Source organism: Ursus arctos, unplaced genomic scaffold, assembly GCF_023065955.2.
Source record: "Ursus arctos isolate Adak ecotype North America unplaced genomic scaffold, UrsArc2.0 scaffold_15, whole genome shotgun sequence".
NCBI lineage: Eukaryota > Metazoa > Chordata > Mammalia > Carnivora > Ursidae > Ursus > Ursus arctos.
This window is the reverse complement of record NW_026622819.1, coordinates 24,047,107-24,064,249: the sequence shown is the minus strand read 5'-3', so window position 1 is coordinate 24,064,249 and position 17,143 is coordinate 24,047,107. Positions and strand designations below refer to the sequence as shown.

Sequence of the window (17,143 nt, the reverse complement as noted above, 5' to 3'; positions counted from 1 at the left end):
TTTATGTGAGACACAAATACTGGAATTAAGGAGAATATGGTGATTTGACTATGTTTAGATGTAATTTTTTATGTTTAGATGTATGTTTAGATGTAAGATTTCTAAGCCTAACAAAATATGATTCTTTTATTCACTCACTCAATGAGTATTGTGTTCTTACCATGCCCCTTACTGTTCTATGGGAAATCAGTAATACTGTTCTTTTAAATTTAATTTAAAATTAACAGTTTGATGACCATTTAACTACTTTTGGATGGACAGGGAAGTATTTCCTCTTGAATTAATATTAAATTCTTAAGAACATAGGAGTATTTACCAAAAATAAACTAGTGACTAGTATCTTGCTGTGCTTTAGGGAATTAGTAAATGCTTGTTTAGTATCTTCCATTATGAAATAGACTTTATCGCTGTCAGAGTATCCGGTTGGTCTGAGAAATGGCCAAACCAAGCCAAGTGGCTTAAAATAGTAATTCACGTGTTGGCCATATAGAGGCCACTGTTGAAAATGTGTGACTAAATACACACATTAACCCCTGTATTCCTGCGAAACTAATTGTGAACTCTAGGATTTTGTGGAGGTGGGATGTTATAGATCAACAAGTTTACTGCTTCCCATCTTGGTCTTGATAAAGGGAGAACCAGGACTATGCTAAAGACTCTAGTTTTGTGTTCTTTCCAAAACTGCTTCAGTGCTATAACTATAGTTTTATCCAAAATGTGTTTATCAGCCTTGCTGTCTTAAAATCAGAGAATTTTTGAATAGCTTATTAGAAAGATGGTAAATGACAAAATTATGATATGACGGTTTTATTAACTGTATTCACAGAAAGCTTAGGTAGAAATCAATAGGGCTGACAGATCTGCTGGTAAAACAAAGATGATCTGTCATCTGTTAAGTACGTATTTTAAGAGATATTAACTCTCGTCAGCGCTGGCATGGTTGCTCCCTTCCTCCTTCTTGAAACATTGTCCTTCATTGCCTTCTGTCAGCTTCTGTCACCTCTGTCATCTTCTGTCATGCTGCACTCCTGGTTTTCCTCTCACCTCTTCAGCCACTCTTTCTCAGCTTCCTTTGCAGGCTCATCATATTCTGTACAGCTGATGGATGTTCCAGCGTCTGAAAGGCTCCCTCCTAGGCCCTTGTCTCTTGTCACGAGAGCCCCTCCGAGGCAGTCTTTTCCATGTACACACTGTCAGTTTCACTCTAGAGACAATGACTTCCAAACGGATTTCTTCAGTCCCATTTCTTCCTGAGCTCCAGTAGGTAGCTGCCCCCTCAGCGTCTCCACATGTCTAAGACCAAACCTATAGTCTTCTGCCCCGGGTTTTTTTCCAGTGTTCCCTGAGTAATTGAGCGGCAGCGGCAGCCATCCCGTGTTGCAAGTCCGAAACCCAGGAGTCATCTTTGATTCCTCCCTCCATTGCCCTAGATTCTAGATGATTCACAAGTCCTGACATTGTTACTTCTTGAGTAAACACTTCATCTTCATCACCTCAATCCTCTCAACCAGCTTGGGTCACCTGGACTGCCGTAGTAGCTTCTATGTCGCTGGCAAAACGTTACAGGAATATGCTTGACAAAGAAACCCCGTTAGAAGGGGTGGCATTTATTAAATTTACAAGATAATGATCTTAAGGTTGTGTTTGTACCAAGCACTAGGCAATGCAGCGTTTTCTTGTTTCCCTGAGATGTATGCTACTGTTTGCAAAGCTGACCTTTGCAGTTTTGCACTCTCCCACCATGGACATTGTCTCAGGCAGAAACCCTCCAGTTGGCCCAGGAAATATGCTGAATGAATGATCATCCTATCCCGTCCAGTGCTGTTTGTTTATTCTTTGGGTAGTGATTAAAGAACAAGCAAGGCCCTGCCTGGTCTGGCCTGCCCACCTGCCCGCCTCACACCATATACTCTTCTTTCCACTGCGCACCTCTGTTTCCTGTTCCTCCTCCAAGCCCCCTCGAGCCATCAGGCTTTGCACGTGCTGTTCTTGTTCCTGGAGAACATTCTGCTTCCAGCCCTTACTCTCATTTGCCTGGTCTCTCCTACTCTTCCATCAGACGTCAGTTCTGGCTTGACTTCTGGATGCAAGGAGAGCCTTTCCAGATGGCCTCCCCCCAGTCAAAATTCCACGTCCTTTTTTTTCCCTGGCACTCACTTATTTCAGTTTGCCTGTCCCACTAACCTAGAAGTTCTGTGAGAGCGTGCTTTTATTTATCATTCTGTGCCCAGCCATATGGAGGCTTGGAATACATATTTGATAAATAAATAAAAGAAAGAGTTTTGCAGGCAGCTAAGTTGTATAGAAAGGGAGTAGAAGTGGCATTGGAGGGAAGTGGCATGTTGTTTTATGTATAAAGAAGGAGGCTGAAAACTTATTTATGAATGTCTAAAGATTAAAATTAATTGAAAATTTGTGGAGGATTACTTACTACAGTTGCATTTGTAGGAGGGGAATGGCAAATTATTCATTATTGTGATTGAAGAACACACAACTACATGAATTCACACTGGGAGGCATTAGTTAGCTTTGAGCCATTCCTTTGTGCACTTGTTTTACAGAGAATAGGACAGTTGAACAAATGAAATCATGGATTTGAAATTTCGAATGCTGATGGGGAAAAACATAGTGTGTTGTATGAGTTGGATATTCAGAAAGGCCTGCTTGGGAAGGAATATCAGGCATAGATAATTGTTCTAGGATGACTGAGGTTGATTTCATAGACCGAAGTATTTGATTTTTAGGGTAGAACCTACCCAGTAGGGATTAGGTCAGTAGTGAGAGGATCCACTAGATCAGACCAGGATGCCTGTCTTGTCACTTTAAACACCTGCATATCATTCTTCCCTATATATCATTCCTCCTTTTTAGCCTTTACCGAGCTAAAAATAGTTGCTAATCCCACGCCCCTACTATGCATAATGCGCCGTGCCCACCTGTGTGTGCATCATTGAGATGAACTTGCAGAGATTTTTGTTTGTTTATAGAGGAATGATTTGGAATAATGAGCAAGCAGGGATTACAGATAAAAAGTTTGAGAACCAGTGATCTAATCCCTCCCTGCTGCCTCCAGATAGCACTAAACATAAATCATTTAGACAAACGCATATCTCATCTACAACATCTCTCTGAGAGGATAGATTCCATAGCCTCCTGTTTGAGAATTTCTCTGTCACTGATATAATTTGGCTCTTTGTATCCAGACCTGCATCCCGCCCAGCAGCATTTGTGTACCTTTTCTTTAGTTATCATAGGAAATGGAGACCATCTGGCTACCACTCTTGGTACAACAGACCTGTGTGGCACATCACTGTCACTTCTAATACGATATTCTGCTTTCACCCCATGCTCTTGTATTAAAGCCCTTAAAATAATAAATCACAGTCTACTTACTTTACACTAGGTGGCCCTCTTTGGTTGCTCATGTCCCGCAGCTGTGGCTTCTTCTTTAGAATCAAGAGTGAATAGAGAAGTTGAAGGAAGAATGCCAATATGTTTCTTTGTTTGTTTTAAACCAATAAACCTGTTTCCTATTAAAATTTAAGTTTAGTCATGAGAGACTGCTGTGCCAAGATAATAGAAAACACCCTGGGTTCTTAAAGTCAGAATTAGAGATGTGTGACACTTATATTGGTCCTGTCGTTGCATCAGGGACTCGGCCGTCTTTTTCTCAGCTTCACAGAGAGCCCTGACTACAGCTTTCTGCATTTTTTCTGGTGATTTCAAGTATAATTTTGTCTTTGGGGGGATGGGGAGGGTTAAAAGAAAAAGTTGTGAAGGGCAGCCTTGGTAAGGTGGAAAGCTTTGAAGACAGTATATAGACTAGTATTTAGAACATCTGTATTGAAGAAAAATCCAGAGGAATTCCTAGAACTTTCTATAACCCTGTTCTTGTAACCAGAGAGTGAGCTCATCTTGCCTAATAATGACGGTGCCACTGTGGGTAACAACAGCAGCTAACATTTCATGTGTGATGGTGATGTGCCAGGCATTGCAGTGTAGTACATGACAACCCCGTGAAGTAGGTACCACTTGCTCCATTTTATAGATGAGGAAACTGAACCTCAGAGAGATTTAGTAACTTACCCAGGGTCACTTAGCCAGGAAATGGAAGGGCCACAGAGTGAACCCAGGAAGCTTGGTGCCAAATTTCTTGCCTTTCACTACCACATCTAACACAAAGCATTGTTGCAAAACCATCTCAAGCTCAATTGGGTACTTAATATTCATTTTCTAGAATTCTACTTAAAAATAAAAAGCAGGTATTTCCTCTTTGTAAAATAATAATCAATAGCATCAATGTCCGCAGGCTTTCCAACCGCACAGATCTTGCCCCAATTAAATCCGTTCATCAAAATGATCTTTCTAAAATCAAAAAACTACATTGCCACTGCTCCCATTTGACACTTTCTGGGATTCCTTCTCCCCTACAGGAAAGTACAAGTACAGACTTATTTACATGACCTACAAGACTCTGCCCAGAGGCCAGCCAGCCTTACCTGCATCAGCACCCCCAGACCCTGCTCTGACCTGTCCTCCAGTCCCACCTAGTGATCACCTTGCTGTGTCATGGCCCCTTGTTTTGCCAAAGCTGTTCCCTCTTCCTGGAAAACCGTTTCCCACCATCTTAGTCTGTTCAGGCTGCTAGAACAAAATACCACAGACTAGGTGGCTTAGGAATGGTAGAAATATACTGCTGACAGTGCTGGAGGCCAGAAGTCGCAGGATCAGAGTGCCAGTCTAGTTGGGTTCTGGTGGGAGCCCTCTTCCAGGTCACTGAGTTTTCATTGTACTCCCACACGGTGGAAGGAGCTAGAGATCTCTCTGAGGCGTCTTTTATAAGGGCATTGATCCTATTCATGAGGGCTCTACCCTCATGACCTAATCACCCCAAAGGCCCCACCTCCCAATGCCATCATCTTTAGGGGTTAGGATTTCAACATAGGAATTTAGGGGAGGGGGACACAAACATTTAGACTTTAGCACCCACCCTTCTGGCAGACTCATTTTTTTTTTCAGTTCTGTGTTCATCAGAAGCCACCACATGAATTGTTTTAAATGCATATGTCCAAGTTGTATCCCCAGGAATACTAATGCCTTGGTTCTTGGAAGAGGCCTGAGCACCGGTATCTCAGAAGCACCTTATGATTCTGATGTACCCGCCAGGTCAGTAAGCCTCGGAAATGTTTTTCCTCAGGGGTCAGGGCATCCAGGAGGCCTCTGGGGAAGGCTGGGGTAGAAAGGGGCGCCTGCGTGCACCGTGTCCTCCGTGCCGTCACAGCAGCTACCACAGTGTGTTGCAGTGGCCGCTTTGTGTGGCTTCCCTTGGAGATGAGCAGCCATGGGGCGTCGATCATCTTGGGGTCTATCTGCTGTCAGCACAGTGCTTGGCACAAAATTGGGCTCCACAGCTGCTACAGTGAACTGCCATAACTCCAAGTGGTTTTCTGCCTTGTGACCCCCTCTTGATCCCATTTGTTGGCAAACAGCGTGATGCCTTCTGCAGTAGAATTCAGCAAAGGCCGCGGGTGAAAGCTGTCATTTAAAGAACTGCCATTTGGACTCTCTTTTTAGGTAAAGAGCAAGGTCTCAATTCTTTTTAATTCATGTTTCAATTTAAATGAACTCTACAAATATGGATGATTCATAGGTTCCTTCTTCCCCACTGAGTTTCAGCTCACGCTCTGAGTTTTGGCAAGAACTTCAATATCACTTTCTCCTGGCCACCCTGCGGCTTCAAGACCTGTCAGGGTGTATCTTAAATAAAACTGGAAGAATTTGTTTCCATCCTCACTGCTTTCCTCCTCCTCTGTCAGACACCATTACTGTGTAATACTAATGAAGAAGCCCTGATGCTGGAAGACAGCCGCGAGGGCCTGGTAACCTGTGATGTATGGTGTGTTGTGTGTGCTCATGTGTTGTATGTACCTCCAGCTTGTTGAATTTGAGGCATGAAATCCCCATATAGGCAGCCTGAATTAGAGTTCTGTCTTCTCACCAAAGCATATACTGAGAGAGAACCCAACTTGCTCAGTGTAACCATATTCTCAAAATAGCCCTCCTATTCCACCCCCCAGCCTCTACTTTGAGAACTGCCTCCCCCTCCCCCCGTCCCCCCATTGGGAATCCAGATGAATAAAGGTGTCTCCCTTCCAGCTCAGTTATTCTGTAATTACAAGATATGAGGCTGATGGGCTCCTATTGGTTGGGTCTTCTGTAAACATTATATGGTAGGCCTTTTTAATTTTGAGCTGCTCTGTGGATAATCATTTTAATGAAACATTTATTATATTGAGAAGAAAGAGTTGGGGAAAATAGGAGGAGGAAGGGAGCAGAGACAAGCAAAGAATAATAGTCTTAACTCAACAGCAAGCATGGCTTATGAAGATCAAGTTGTATTTCTGCTTCATGTATCACTGTCAGACAAATTAAGAACATATTGTTTCTTATTTATCTATTGTCAAGGATGCAATCTCAGGCATTGAGAATAAATCTTGATTTTCATAAGCTCAGTTGACACTGGAGCCACAGAGCATAAAACTTGCATCTGATAAACAAAGTACAGTGTGAAACGGCAGGGGGTCTAACACTAGCACAGCCAACAGCTGCTTCCTGCTCTTTGGCCCTGGTGTCAGGGCTGTTCCTTAGCGGGAAGGGATTGTTGTAGTAGCCCAAGAATTTGTTACAGCTATTGTAAGGAAAGTTCTAGTTTTAGGTATGTTATTCCCCTAAATCTTAGGGTTGGTCCATCTTGGTATCTGTCTGCTTCCCCTGGCCTTCGTCCTCATGTCCTCTAGTGAGAGTGGTTCCTGAGGGCTAAATGCCTGAACCACGCTTGCTGTACAGCACCTCTGTCATGGGTGTGTTGTATAATTTTCACACACTGTGTAATGTTACTACTTAGGATGGTGCTTGGAGGACTCTTTGCCGACTGAAATTTCTACTAGAAATTTTTGTTTTGAATTCTTGAAGTTGAAATATGAAAATTACATTTCAATTTGGTTAGAGATGAAGAGTCCCAATTGATAAACTATAACTCGGGATATATAGTATATGTCTTTGAAATAATAGAAGTAAAAATATAAATAAATAAATAAACAAAATATTTTAAATAATGCTTACTAAAACATTACTTCCCCAAATCATATAATATCAAAATTAGCATCACTGCTGTGAAACTTAAAATTTATTTTAGACTTGTTAAAAATACTTCTTTAAAACTAATATACTGACCGAAAGCAGGTCAAGTTTGTCTGGTGGGTGGTGCATTGGATTGATTGATTGCAAAGGGGCACGTGGAACTTATTTGGGGATGACAGAAATGTAGAAAGTTGTCAAAACTTATCTAAGTATACTTGGGTGCATTTTATTGTCTGTAAATTACACTGCAATAAAGTTGATTCTTAAAAATTTTAATGCTCTTTGCACTTAGTAGCATTACATTTAGTGAAAGCTGTGATCTTTAATCATGGTATAGTACCCTCCCCCCAACATGGCTCAATACTACCAAACAGCTAAACTATTTAAATGACAGGTAAAGTCCAGGAGCAGAGTAAGTCATTAAGGAGAAACTAGAAGCATATGGAGTTTGTCACAGCAGCCTGGGCATAGTGGTTGAGGACTTAAATTATTGCTTACCTGTGTCCCAGTTAGTAACGTGGTCTCAGTCTGGTTGGGAGAGAGACCACAGTGAAATGGTTCTTCCCTTCCTTCCTTCTTTTTTTAAGATTTTATTTATTTGAGAGACAGACAGAGATAGCCACAGAGAGCACAAGAGGGGAGGAGAGGGAGAAGCAGGCTCCCCGGAGGGCTTGATCCCAAGATCCTGGGATCATGACCTAAGCCGAAGGCAGGCAGTTAACCTACTGAGCCACCCAGGTGCCCTGTGAAATGGTTTCTAAACATGCCTCAATTCCTTTTGGCCAGTTGTTGCGAAGCTCTTTGGTGAATAACAGAACTCAAGCCAAGGTAGCGGAGGAGCTGGGCATGCAGGAATATGCTATCACCAATGACAAGACCAAGAGACCTGTGGCCCTTAGGACCAAGACCTTGGCAGACCTTTTGGAATGTGAGTCTTAGGAGTAGAGAGCTTTTCTCTTAACCTGCAGATTCAGAATGTAAATCAAATGTACCCACACTTATCTTACTTCTCATTATTATGTTGTACGTAAAGAAACCTTTTCTATTTTAATTTTTATTTATGCTTTTCTCCGAAGTTTATTAGAAGGAGAATATTTTGGAATTAAAACATGTGAATAATGAATTTTATGTTCCATCTGTGTTCAGTGGTATCACCTGCCCCCCCATCCCTGCTTCTACACCCCTCCATCCTAATGCTCAGCCATCACATCCTTTGTGGGAAACAGTAGCAGAATGTGAAGATTGGTAAGAGTGACTCATAGCTTTTCTTGCCACCCAGCAGCCTTTATACGGGGGCATAGAAGAAAGAAGGCTAATTTATTCACTAAATACTAAAACTATTATCTGTTGTTTTAAATGAGATTAAAGCTCTACGGACAAATGTTGTCATCTTTGGCAATTTTTGATATGGTCTGGAAGCATTATAAATAATCCTATTATGGCTAACTAAAGGATTATACACATAATTTTATTGTTTCTGATACTACTTTAAAATAAGTGGGCTGTTCACTGGGCCTTGGAACTTTAAAAAAAAGTATTATGATATTTTTGAATGTTGGAATTATATACAAATATTAAAGTCTACCATGCAAAACTAGCTCATTTACAAAGTACAAAGGCAGTCTGACTGAGGAACTTAACCTCTTTTTCAATTAAAGAAAAGTAACTTAAAGATTAAAATTATGAAAAAGTGAGCAGTTTCTTCAGCAGGTTTTTTTGGGTTTTTGTTTTATTTTTTAAGCTCAATAAAAGCTACTTTTATTACCTTCTTTTGAAAACTCACCATTTGTTTCCTTGGTTAAAGTACCTTTTAATGAAGTCATCTTTGGGGTCACCATTTCTTAATGCAAATTTTGATATATTGTTATGTTGTCATTAAGCCCAGTGTTAAGTTTTTCTCTGTTTGGGCAGATTGACTCTACAGATTATCCTATTTCTATACATGAAATGTAACAGAGACCCTTGTAAATGGCTAGTTTTCTCAAGATGGGTGTGGAGAATGGCAGGCTGCAAGAACGTGCTCATTCCACTGTCATATGTGATCTTCAGGTTTTCTTTTGATTTGTTGTTAACGTGGTTGTATTCCCCAATAGCATTCTCTCCCTGATGTAAAGTAGCATTTTGTATACCATTTAACTATTTATTTAGCCTTTAGCCAAACGTAGTTTGTACTCTTTGATTTTTGCATTCTAATCACACATCTGTACTATTGCTTCTAATATTAGTGATGAAGGAAAATTCTTGTTTGAAGAAAGAGGATAAGATAATTCTAAAAAATATAGAGGGTCTGGGAGTTGAAAACCTCATTACAATGTTTCTTAAAAGTCTGGTCTCTTATTCTTCCTGGGAAATGGCAGTGCATTTTGGTTTTATATTTTAAATGTTCTCTTTTTCAGCATTTATTGCAGCGCTGTACATTGATAAGGATTTGGAATATGTTCATACTTTCATGAATGTTTGCTTCTTTCCACGATTAAAAGTAAGCTCATATAAAATTTAAATTGGTTATATACTTCATGCTCGGTGATTCCAGTACCCATTACTAAATGCTTCTTGGGGACTTGCTACAGGAGTTTATTTTGAATCAGGATTGGAATGACCCCAAATCCCAGCTTCAGCAGTGTTGCTTGACACTCAGGACCGAAGGAAAGGAGCCAGACATTCCTCTGTACAAGTAAGTGCATGCTCCCACAGGCATCGGACTGGTGAGTTTAGAGTCGATGCTGCCGGGTCTGGAGCAAGAACAAACCAAGGGGGGGGGAAATCATGAAGAGGGGCCTGGATGGGGCCTCCTGGACACTGACTCTGGGCCCAGCACAGAACTCTTTGGGTGTCTCCGTCTTTTCCATCTAAGTAAGTGGGTCACCTCTGATTATCTGTGCTTTTTATGTTTGTCTTATTTCTTATAACCTCCGCTGGGCTGTGCATCTAGATTAGGAGATGGTGCCTGTTTGTCACAGTATTTGGGTGTCTCCACTCCACTCTGAAGCCGACTGGCCTCTGTCCCTGTTGCCTGACAGCTACGCGCTCTCTCAGGCCCCTGTGTTACTCACAGATTTGCAGTTTTTCTTCTCAGAATGTGTATCAGAGGCTGCGGTGTACTTTTGAATATTTTAGTGACAAATCGTTATCCTTTGAGTGGTAGCCAAAAGTCACGCAAAAAGAGTGCAGGTCACTACACACATACTACTGGTTTTGATGAAAACAGGAAATGTGACTCAGAGGTAGAGTAATTATCTTGAGACTCTGCTTTGTTGATTCAGAAGGTGTTTTCAAAGAGGAATTACAAAAGGAAAGGATTATCAAAATAGGTGGATTGCCTCCCAAGGTATTATCTGGGTATGTGTTTTTAAGGATGTTTAAAAATCTGGTTTGAATGCTGGTGTAGCCCTTGTCCCTGCGCATGTGCGGTGGCAAGCACACACATTTGTGCGAGTGTTCCATATGGAATAAAAGCCCCTCTCTGTGGACTTTCTCAAACTTCAAAAGGAAAAACACCAGAGTGGCAGCTGGGAATTTTAAATCCTTTTTTATGTGTTTATTTGATAGTCACAACACGTTATAGGCTTTTTCGCTAAGAGAACTGAGGCCAAGAGAAGTTTGAGTCACCCCACAGCAAAAGCTACTATAAATTGTCCCAAGAAGCTGTCACTGCAAAACAATGTTTCCTTTACTTATTTGGCAAAATCCCCAAATGTTTAGAAATAGGACTTTAATATGTACCTAATAAGCATAATGAATATCCAAACTGTATTACATGAAAGGCTCAAAGTACTTCCTCATCTAAGTGATAATTAAGGTCCAATAAATAAAATGAGGACGATAAACTTCTCCTAGCACAGGCATGATTACTGTCATAAGTGCTACCTTAAAGAAGCCATCGTGTGCTTTCATCCCATGGGGTGTTTAAAACACAAAGGAAATGACTCTGCTCCCTTCTCATAAATCCCCCCAAATCAAGTACACGATGAGCTGATTCTTTTTTATCAAGATGATGGGGTTGTTTTGCATGTCATGTTTTTTTTTTCAAGATTACTGTGTTCATTCCATTATCTTTGTTGGCTACTTTTAATTTCCCTTTTCCATAAAGTTATCAGTTTTACTGCACTGGAAATCTGCACCATGTCATTAAAATCCAGAGTACCTGGAGTTTTGTTTTTTGGCACTTGTGTACTTGGCATTATAGCACACCTTCGAAATGATCTCAGATGTTTCAGAAATTAAATACATTTTCTGATCTTTTGGATAAGATAGCAGGCATTGAAAAGAGTTCATAAAGGACAAAACCATTCAGTTGTGGCTTGAGATGTATTGCCCAAATACTTATCATTTTTGGTTGTGATTACCACTGAAGAACAATGAACAGACTGAAGTGGTTAACTTTTCACTGCTGAAAGTTTGTTAGTTTTAGGATACTTGGAATATACACACTTTGAAACTATTTAAAACATTTTACACTTCACTGCTAGCCTTCAGATACTATTTATAATGCTTTGGGAAAAGATATATAAAAATCCAGTGTAGAATTTTTAAAATTTTCTACTTGTAGATGTTTACCTTTTTCTAAGTGATAAATACATGGTTTTTCTTAGAGTTAAATGTTAGCAATAAGAATGATATAACACTTTACCATAATTAATGTTCCTTTTTTTCCTTTCAGGACTCTGCAGACGGTAGGACCCTCCCATGCTAGAACCTACACTGTGGCAGTGTACTTCAAGGGAGAAAGAATAGGCTGTGGGAAAGGACCAAGGTAGGAGAAGAGATCCTTGTAATTTCTTCAAATGAACATCCTATGTGTCTGATAAGTCCCTACTTGTATTCCAAACTCTGCAGTCTGTCTTTTTAAACTCAGAGTATAAAATGTTCAAGGGTAGGGGCGCCTGGGTGGCAAAGCGGTTAAGCGCCTGCCTTCGGCTCAGGGCGTGATCCCGGCGTTCTGGGATCGAGTCCCACATCAGGCTCCTCCGTTATGAGCCTGCTTCTTCCTCTCCCACTCCCCCTGCTTGTGTTCCCTCTCTCGCTGGCTGTCTCTATCTCTGTCAAATAAATAAATAAAAAATCTTTAAAAAAAAAAAAAAAAAAAAAAAAGAATGTTCAAGGGTAATAGCAAAATGAATCCCAAGGATTAATGTCCCCACCAAGTCCAGCCCCAGACTTGAGATTGGCCTTGGACAGTGGGAATGCCTTTGCATAAGGGGCTTTGGCTACCTTGAGAAAACCACATTACCTGGTGCACAGGTAAGGGCCGTCCAGTGTCAGTTACCCAACAGGGTACCCAGCGTTGCTGCAAGCATTTTATAGGACACGTCGTGTGTGACACAGCCATTAAACATGTGATTTCTTACTGCTGTTCACTTGAGCTTTGTTGGAAATGCTAACTAACATCTTCTTTCAGGTAAAAAGAATTATGTATATTATCCTCTTTCTTTGAATCCTCTAATTTATATCTTAAACTGAGAAGTTATTGGAAGTCTGTCTATACATGTATTTTTTTTTTTACTCTTTTCTTCTTTTAACTTTATGCTAAGGATGTTCTTACTTAAGTAAGAAATACTTCAGACCTAATATAAATGGAAGGCATTTAATTACAGCATTAAAAATGTGGAACAAATAACATAAATACTCTTTGTGCAGATAAATGAAGTTTCTGCATGGCCTTGTGTATATTCCTAACTTGAGTGATTCAGTATATGACAGAAGTAATCAGATAAAATTTTATGCACCAGACATGAAAATCAACCTGAATAATGTGTCGCCATAGCTTGTGTTTGTGAAAAAGAATCTTTAAACCACACCTTACCTTTATTTTATTTAATAGTATTCAGCAAGCGGAAATGGGAGCAGCAATGGATGCACTGGAAAAATGTAAGTCTGTCCCTTTTTCTGTAATTATATGTTCATAATGTGTGTTTTATGGAAAGAAAATGGGGAAATATAAAAATGGTAAGTACTGATAAAACATGGTCTTTTTTTCTTCATAATTACTCTCCACGTAAAGTGTAGTAGAATGTAAGATATGTATAAAATGGACTAATGATTTTTTTGAAAAGTATTCCCGAATGCTTTTTAATTTTCATTTTCCTTTCTCGTGTGGAGTCCCACTCAGCATAGGTAGCCCATGTGAATAACCCAGTGTACCTTTTTCTATATAATTCTTTATGCTTCTAAAATCTTATACAAGTGAAGGTTTTTTCTTTCTAGTTTTTGGCCATTGCTTTATGAGCATGGCATATTTACGTACTTTTCTGCATCTTTCTATGTTGCTTGACAATATATCACGGGCGGCCCTCAATTCATTCTTTCTTAATGGCTGCATAGTATTTCATGCTGTGGATTTGCCATATTCTATTCAGCTTTTTTAGTTTTGGTGGACACTCTTTCTGTTTTTGTTTTTTTTAATCACTGTTGACAGTAAATGTCTATATATTGGTCCTTTTGGTTCTGTGGGAGAGATTCCCAAGAGTGGGATGGTTGGTTGGAAAACACTGCAATTACATAACTGGCCATGTAGGGAACTGCATGGTTTTTTGTAAGTTGGAAGGCTTAAATGCAAAGAATTTTTCTTCTGAGGTCTACCATGCTGCACAGCAGAGTCTGTGAGCAAAACATCACAGTGCAATTCCATTATGCTCCAAGTACCAGCTAAATGTGGGATAGAGCAAAGCATGGGAAGCTAAACATCGAGAGGCCCAGGATTCTCAGCTGCAGGAGATTCCAAGGAAGGCCAAAGGGTAGGAGCCAAGTGGAAATCAGCATACAATAGCTTCCTGGGGTGAAGGGAAGGAGGACAAGTTGGGGGTGGTAGCTAGTATTTCCAGGTTCCAGTGTCTATGGAATCTTCACTGAAAGTTTTAAGTTAACTCTTGGGGAATTTTTTCTTTCATTATTTACAAATGCACAATCACATACTGAAATAAAAGTGAGATTCCATTTTCTACCTGTAAAATTGCTGAAGGTTCTCTTTGGATCCAAAGCGCTTTTGTTTGCTTGTTAACGATAAAACAGTCCTGGAGAGATGGCCTGTTTGGAGACTGACCTCCACACACATACTGGCAGGTGTAAATCGTTTAAACTGCTAGAAAGCAGTTTGTCTGTATTTGGTCCTTAAAGAAGTCCATCCTCTTTGATCCAGAGACTTCATGTCTAAGAATCAAACCTAAGGAAACAACTGGAGTTATGAGCTCAAGTTCACATGCCGTGATAATAGTGACGACTTGATTTATAATAGCCAAAAAATACATAAGTAAATCAAACTGCATGATTAACAGTAGGGAAATGCTCAAATAAATGCTACTATATAGCCCAGGCGTTCGCAAACATTTTCTGTAAGGACCGGATGGTAAATATGTTAAGCTTTGCAGGCCATACGGTCTCTGTCACAGTTACTCAACTCTGCCATTGTAGGGGGGCATTTATGCAGATGAGTGGATGTGTCTGTGTTCCCGATTTACAAAAACAGGTGGTGGGCAGTAGTTGACCAAGTCTTGCTTTATCCAAATGCTGTAATATTTTGCAATCATTACAGCAGTATTTTTGAAGACTAAAGATAAAGGGAAACACTTAATACTAGAATGTTTTAAGAAGTACCCATAAAAATGTACCTATGCTATTCTCTCCCAAAGGGTGGGTGGGGGAATGATTAAGTATTTGTATGTTCATATAATATATATACATTTACACTGTGTGTGTGTGTGTGTGTGTGTGTGTGGTGTAACTTTATAGGACACTATAAGGATATATTCTAAAGTTTATCGGTGGTTAGAGCTGAGTGGTGGGATTTTTTTTTTTAATGCAAACTAGGTTTTAGAGTAGAATTTACTGAGGAAGTAGGGTTCATTTTGTAGAAACTTGCTTTACAGCTAACTTTTCTGGACTTGATTTATTTTTTAAAAAGTATTTAAAATACTTGAAACCTGTGTGTTATACAATATATCAGGTCAGCTTGATATCATTTGGAGATAGGATTTTGTTCCTATTTCATTTCTAAAATACAGTCGTCATTATGTATCTCTTATGTTTAAAATCAGTCAGTGACTCAGATATACAAGGTCTTTACTGATTCACCGCCTGCCTCTCAGACGCTTTTCCTACCACCCTGTTCTTGTCCCTTCTCTCACCTGTGGGGAGGATGGGACACTATATAAAATGGGGGGCGATGATTTAGGAATTCACTATATATTTATATCCACTTTTATTATGCTTCAATCTTAACAAAAAACAAATGTGCTCTTTCCCAAACATGCCATGCTCTCTCACATTTCTGAATCTTTATATTTTTAAATATGAAATAGGAACTCTTGTATATAACAACCCCTTACCTGATTAGGGAGAAGAGTGTCTTTTTCCCTATGTGTTACCAGGTAACTTGGGTGGCTCTCATTCATGCATGCGTCCCTCTGTGATGTTTGTTGTTGAGGTATGTGCTTATTGACTAAGTGTATAAAATGGCTTTTGTTATTGTTCCATCCTTGATTTCTTACTCCGTCTCTGTACTTGTTATATGGAACAAATGACAATGGAATCGTAAAATGTTTAGATCATAACCAAGCTTTCCACTGTGTCTAACATTCTTGCACAGGGTCAACTATCAACCTAAATGTAGCTTAAACTATACCATTGAGTGACATGTTTCCTTTAACCAAATAACAATGCTCTACCTGCGTTGCTATTGCTGACATAGCATTGGGTATCTCATGGTAAACTATAAAAATAGAATGATCAGGAATAATGACTTAATGCCTTCTGTCCATCAAATCTTTTTCCTCTTTTCAGAAATTTTAATTCTTGGTAACTAATGGTGTGATAATACCATTATTTGTTTGGAGCTTTTGGTTTGAGCTTTGCAAAAATACACAAGTCCATCTGACTACGTTCTGTAATCTCTCCCTGACAATCACTTCTTACTAGGAGAACCGTGTTAAAACATCTACCTACCTGGAACCATTCTGAAACCACACATCTGTGTTTTAACAATCCTGTATGTTTTGGTGCCTTTTATACTCAAGTTCACATCAGATATCACAATCTCGCGTCAGGGTTCTGGTGCAGACCACCAGTGAGTTTCTGAATGACAAAAGACTAAGGGAAGACACCGAGCAGTTATTTGCCTCTTGCATTAGAACATACAGCTCTGTTTCTCGTGAATGTGTGTGTGTGTTTAGTTTGCATCATTCTTTGCACCAGAGGCTACCCTTTATTGAGTATAAAATGTATCTCCTCGTGTCAGATAACTTTCCCCAGATGGCCCATCAGAAGCGGTTCATTGAACGGAAGTACAGACAAGAGTTAAAAGAAATGAGGTGGGAAAGAGAGCATCAAGAGAAAGAGCCAGATGACACTGAAGACATAAAGAAATAAAGGAGGGCATGGAAGTGGTAGCGTATTTTCTTGCTTAATAACTGTGACTGTTGTCCATCGAGATCTAGCCTAGTTTTCCTACAGACAATGAATGAAGTGTGCCCGTTGAAATAAAATACAAAGTCAAATCGGTTTTGTTGTTTTACTGCTCTAATATGCCGTTTTTAGCTGGGTGGTCTTTATTACGAAGTATTTGATTTCTCTTCTATTTAATGGAAAACTTCACTTTGGTGGATGTGCATATTCCCTTTTATTTTGTTCTTTAAACAATAAAATTCAAAAAGCATCTTCTATGTGGAATAGATCCTGTTTTTCTATCTCTGTTTGAGATTGTGACGCAAGACTTCGGCTGACAAGTGAAAAATTCACCTCACCAGATATTTGGGCTACACTCTGTTAACATCTGTACTTTTGGAAATCTCTGGATTATTAACTAGATTTTTCAGCTTTCATCTGGATGTTTATCGTCTTCTCAACTGCAAACACTGAACTTACCCCTCCTCGCTAAGCAGTGACTCCTTTGAAGAAGGAATCCTTTTAATGTTTAACTGGCTGGTGGGAGTGGGGAAAGACATATTTGAGTCACATATAGTCTTTGAATCATTAGAATAGGGGGAAAAATCATGATTCTAAGCCAGATGAC

At 39.7% G+C, this 17,143-nt stretch overlaps 1 protein-coding gene across 16 annotated transcripts in view; it reads left to right on the top strand.

Annotated features, from left to right (window-relative positions):
- The window catches only part of DROSHA (drosha ribonuclease III), a 117,165-nt gene extending 100,379 nt beyond the window's left edge, over positions 1–16,786 (top strand). For 15 of the 16 annotated variants that reach the window (XM_026506737.4, XM_026506742.4, XM_026506738.4 and 12 more), the window contains 6 exons: positions 7,927–8,068; positions 9,537–9,619; positions 9,711–9,814; positions 11,801–11,893; positions 12,962–13,008; positions 16,370–16,786. In XM_026506737.4, coding sequence (XP_026362522.1) covers positions 7,927–8,068; positions 9,537–9,619; positions 9,711–9,814; positions 11,801–11,893; positions 12,962–13,008; positions 16,370–16,500 — 600 coding nt within the window. In that variant the 3' untranslated portion in view covers positions 16,501–16,786. Of the gene's footprint in view, positions 1–7,926; positions 8,813–9,536; positions 9,620–9,710; positions 9,815–11,800; positions 11,894–12,961; positions 13,009–16,369 lie in introns of those variants that run through there. The other variant, XM_057312175.1, reaches the window with a different exon arrangement.
- The last annotated feature ends 357 nt before the right edge of the window (positions 16,787–17,143 follow it).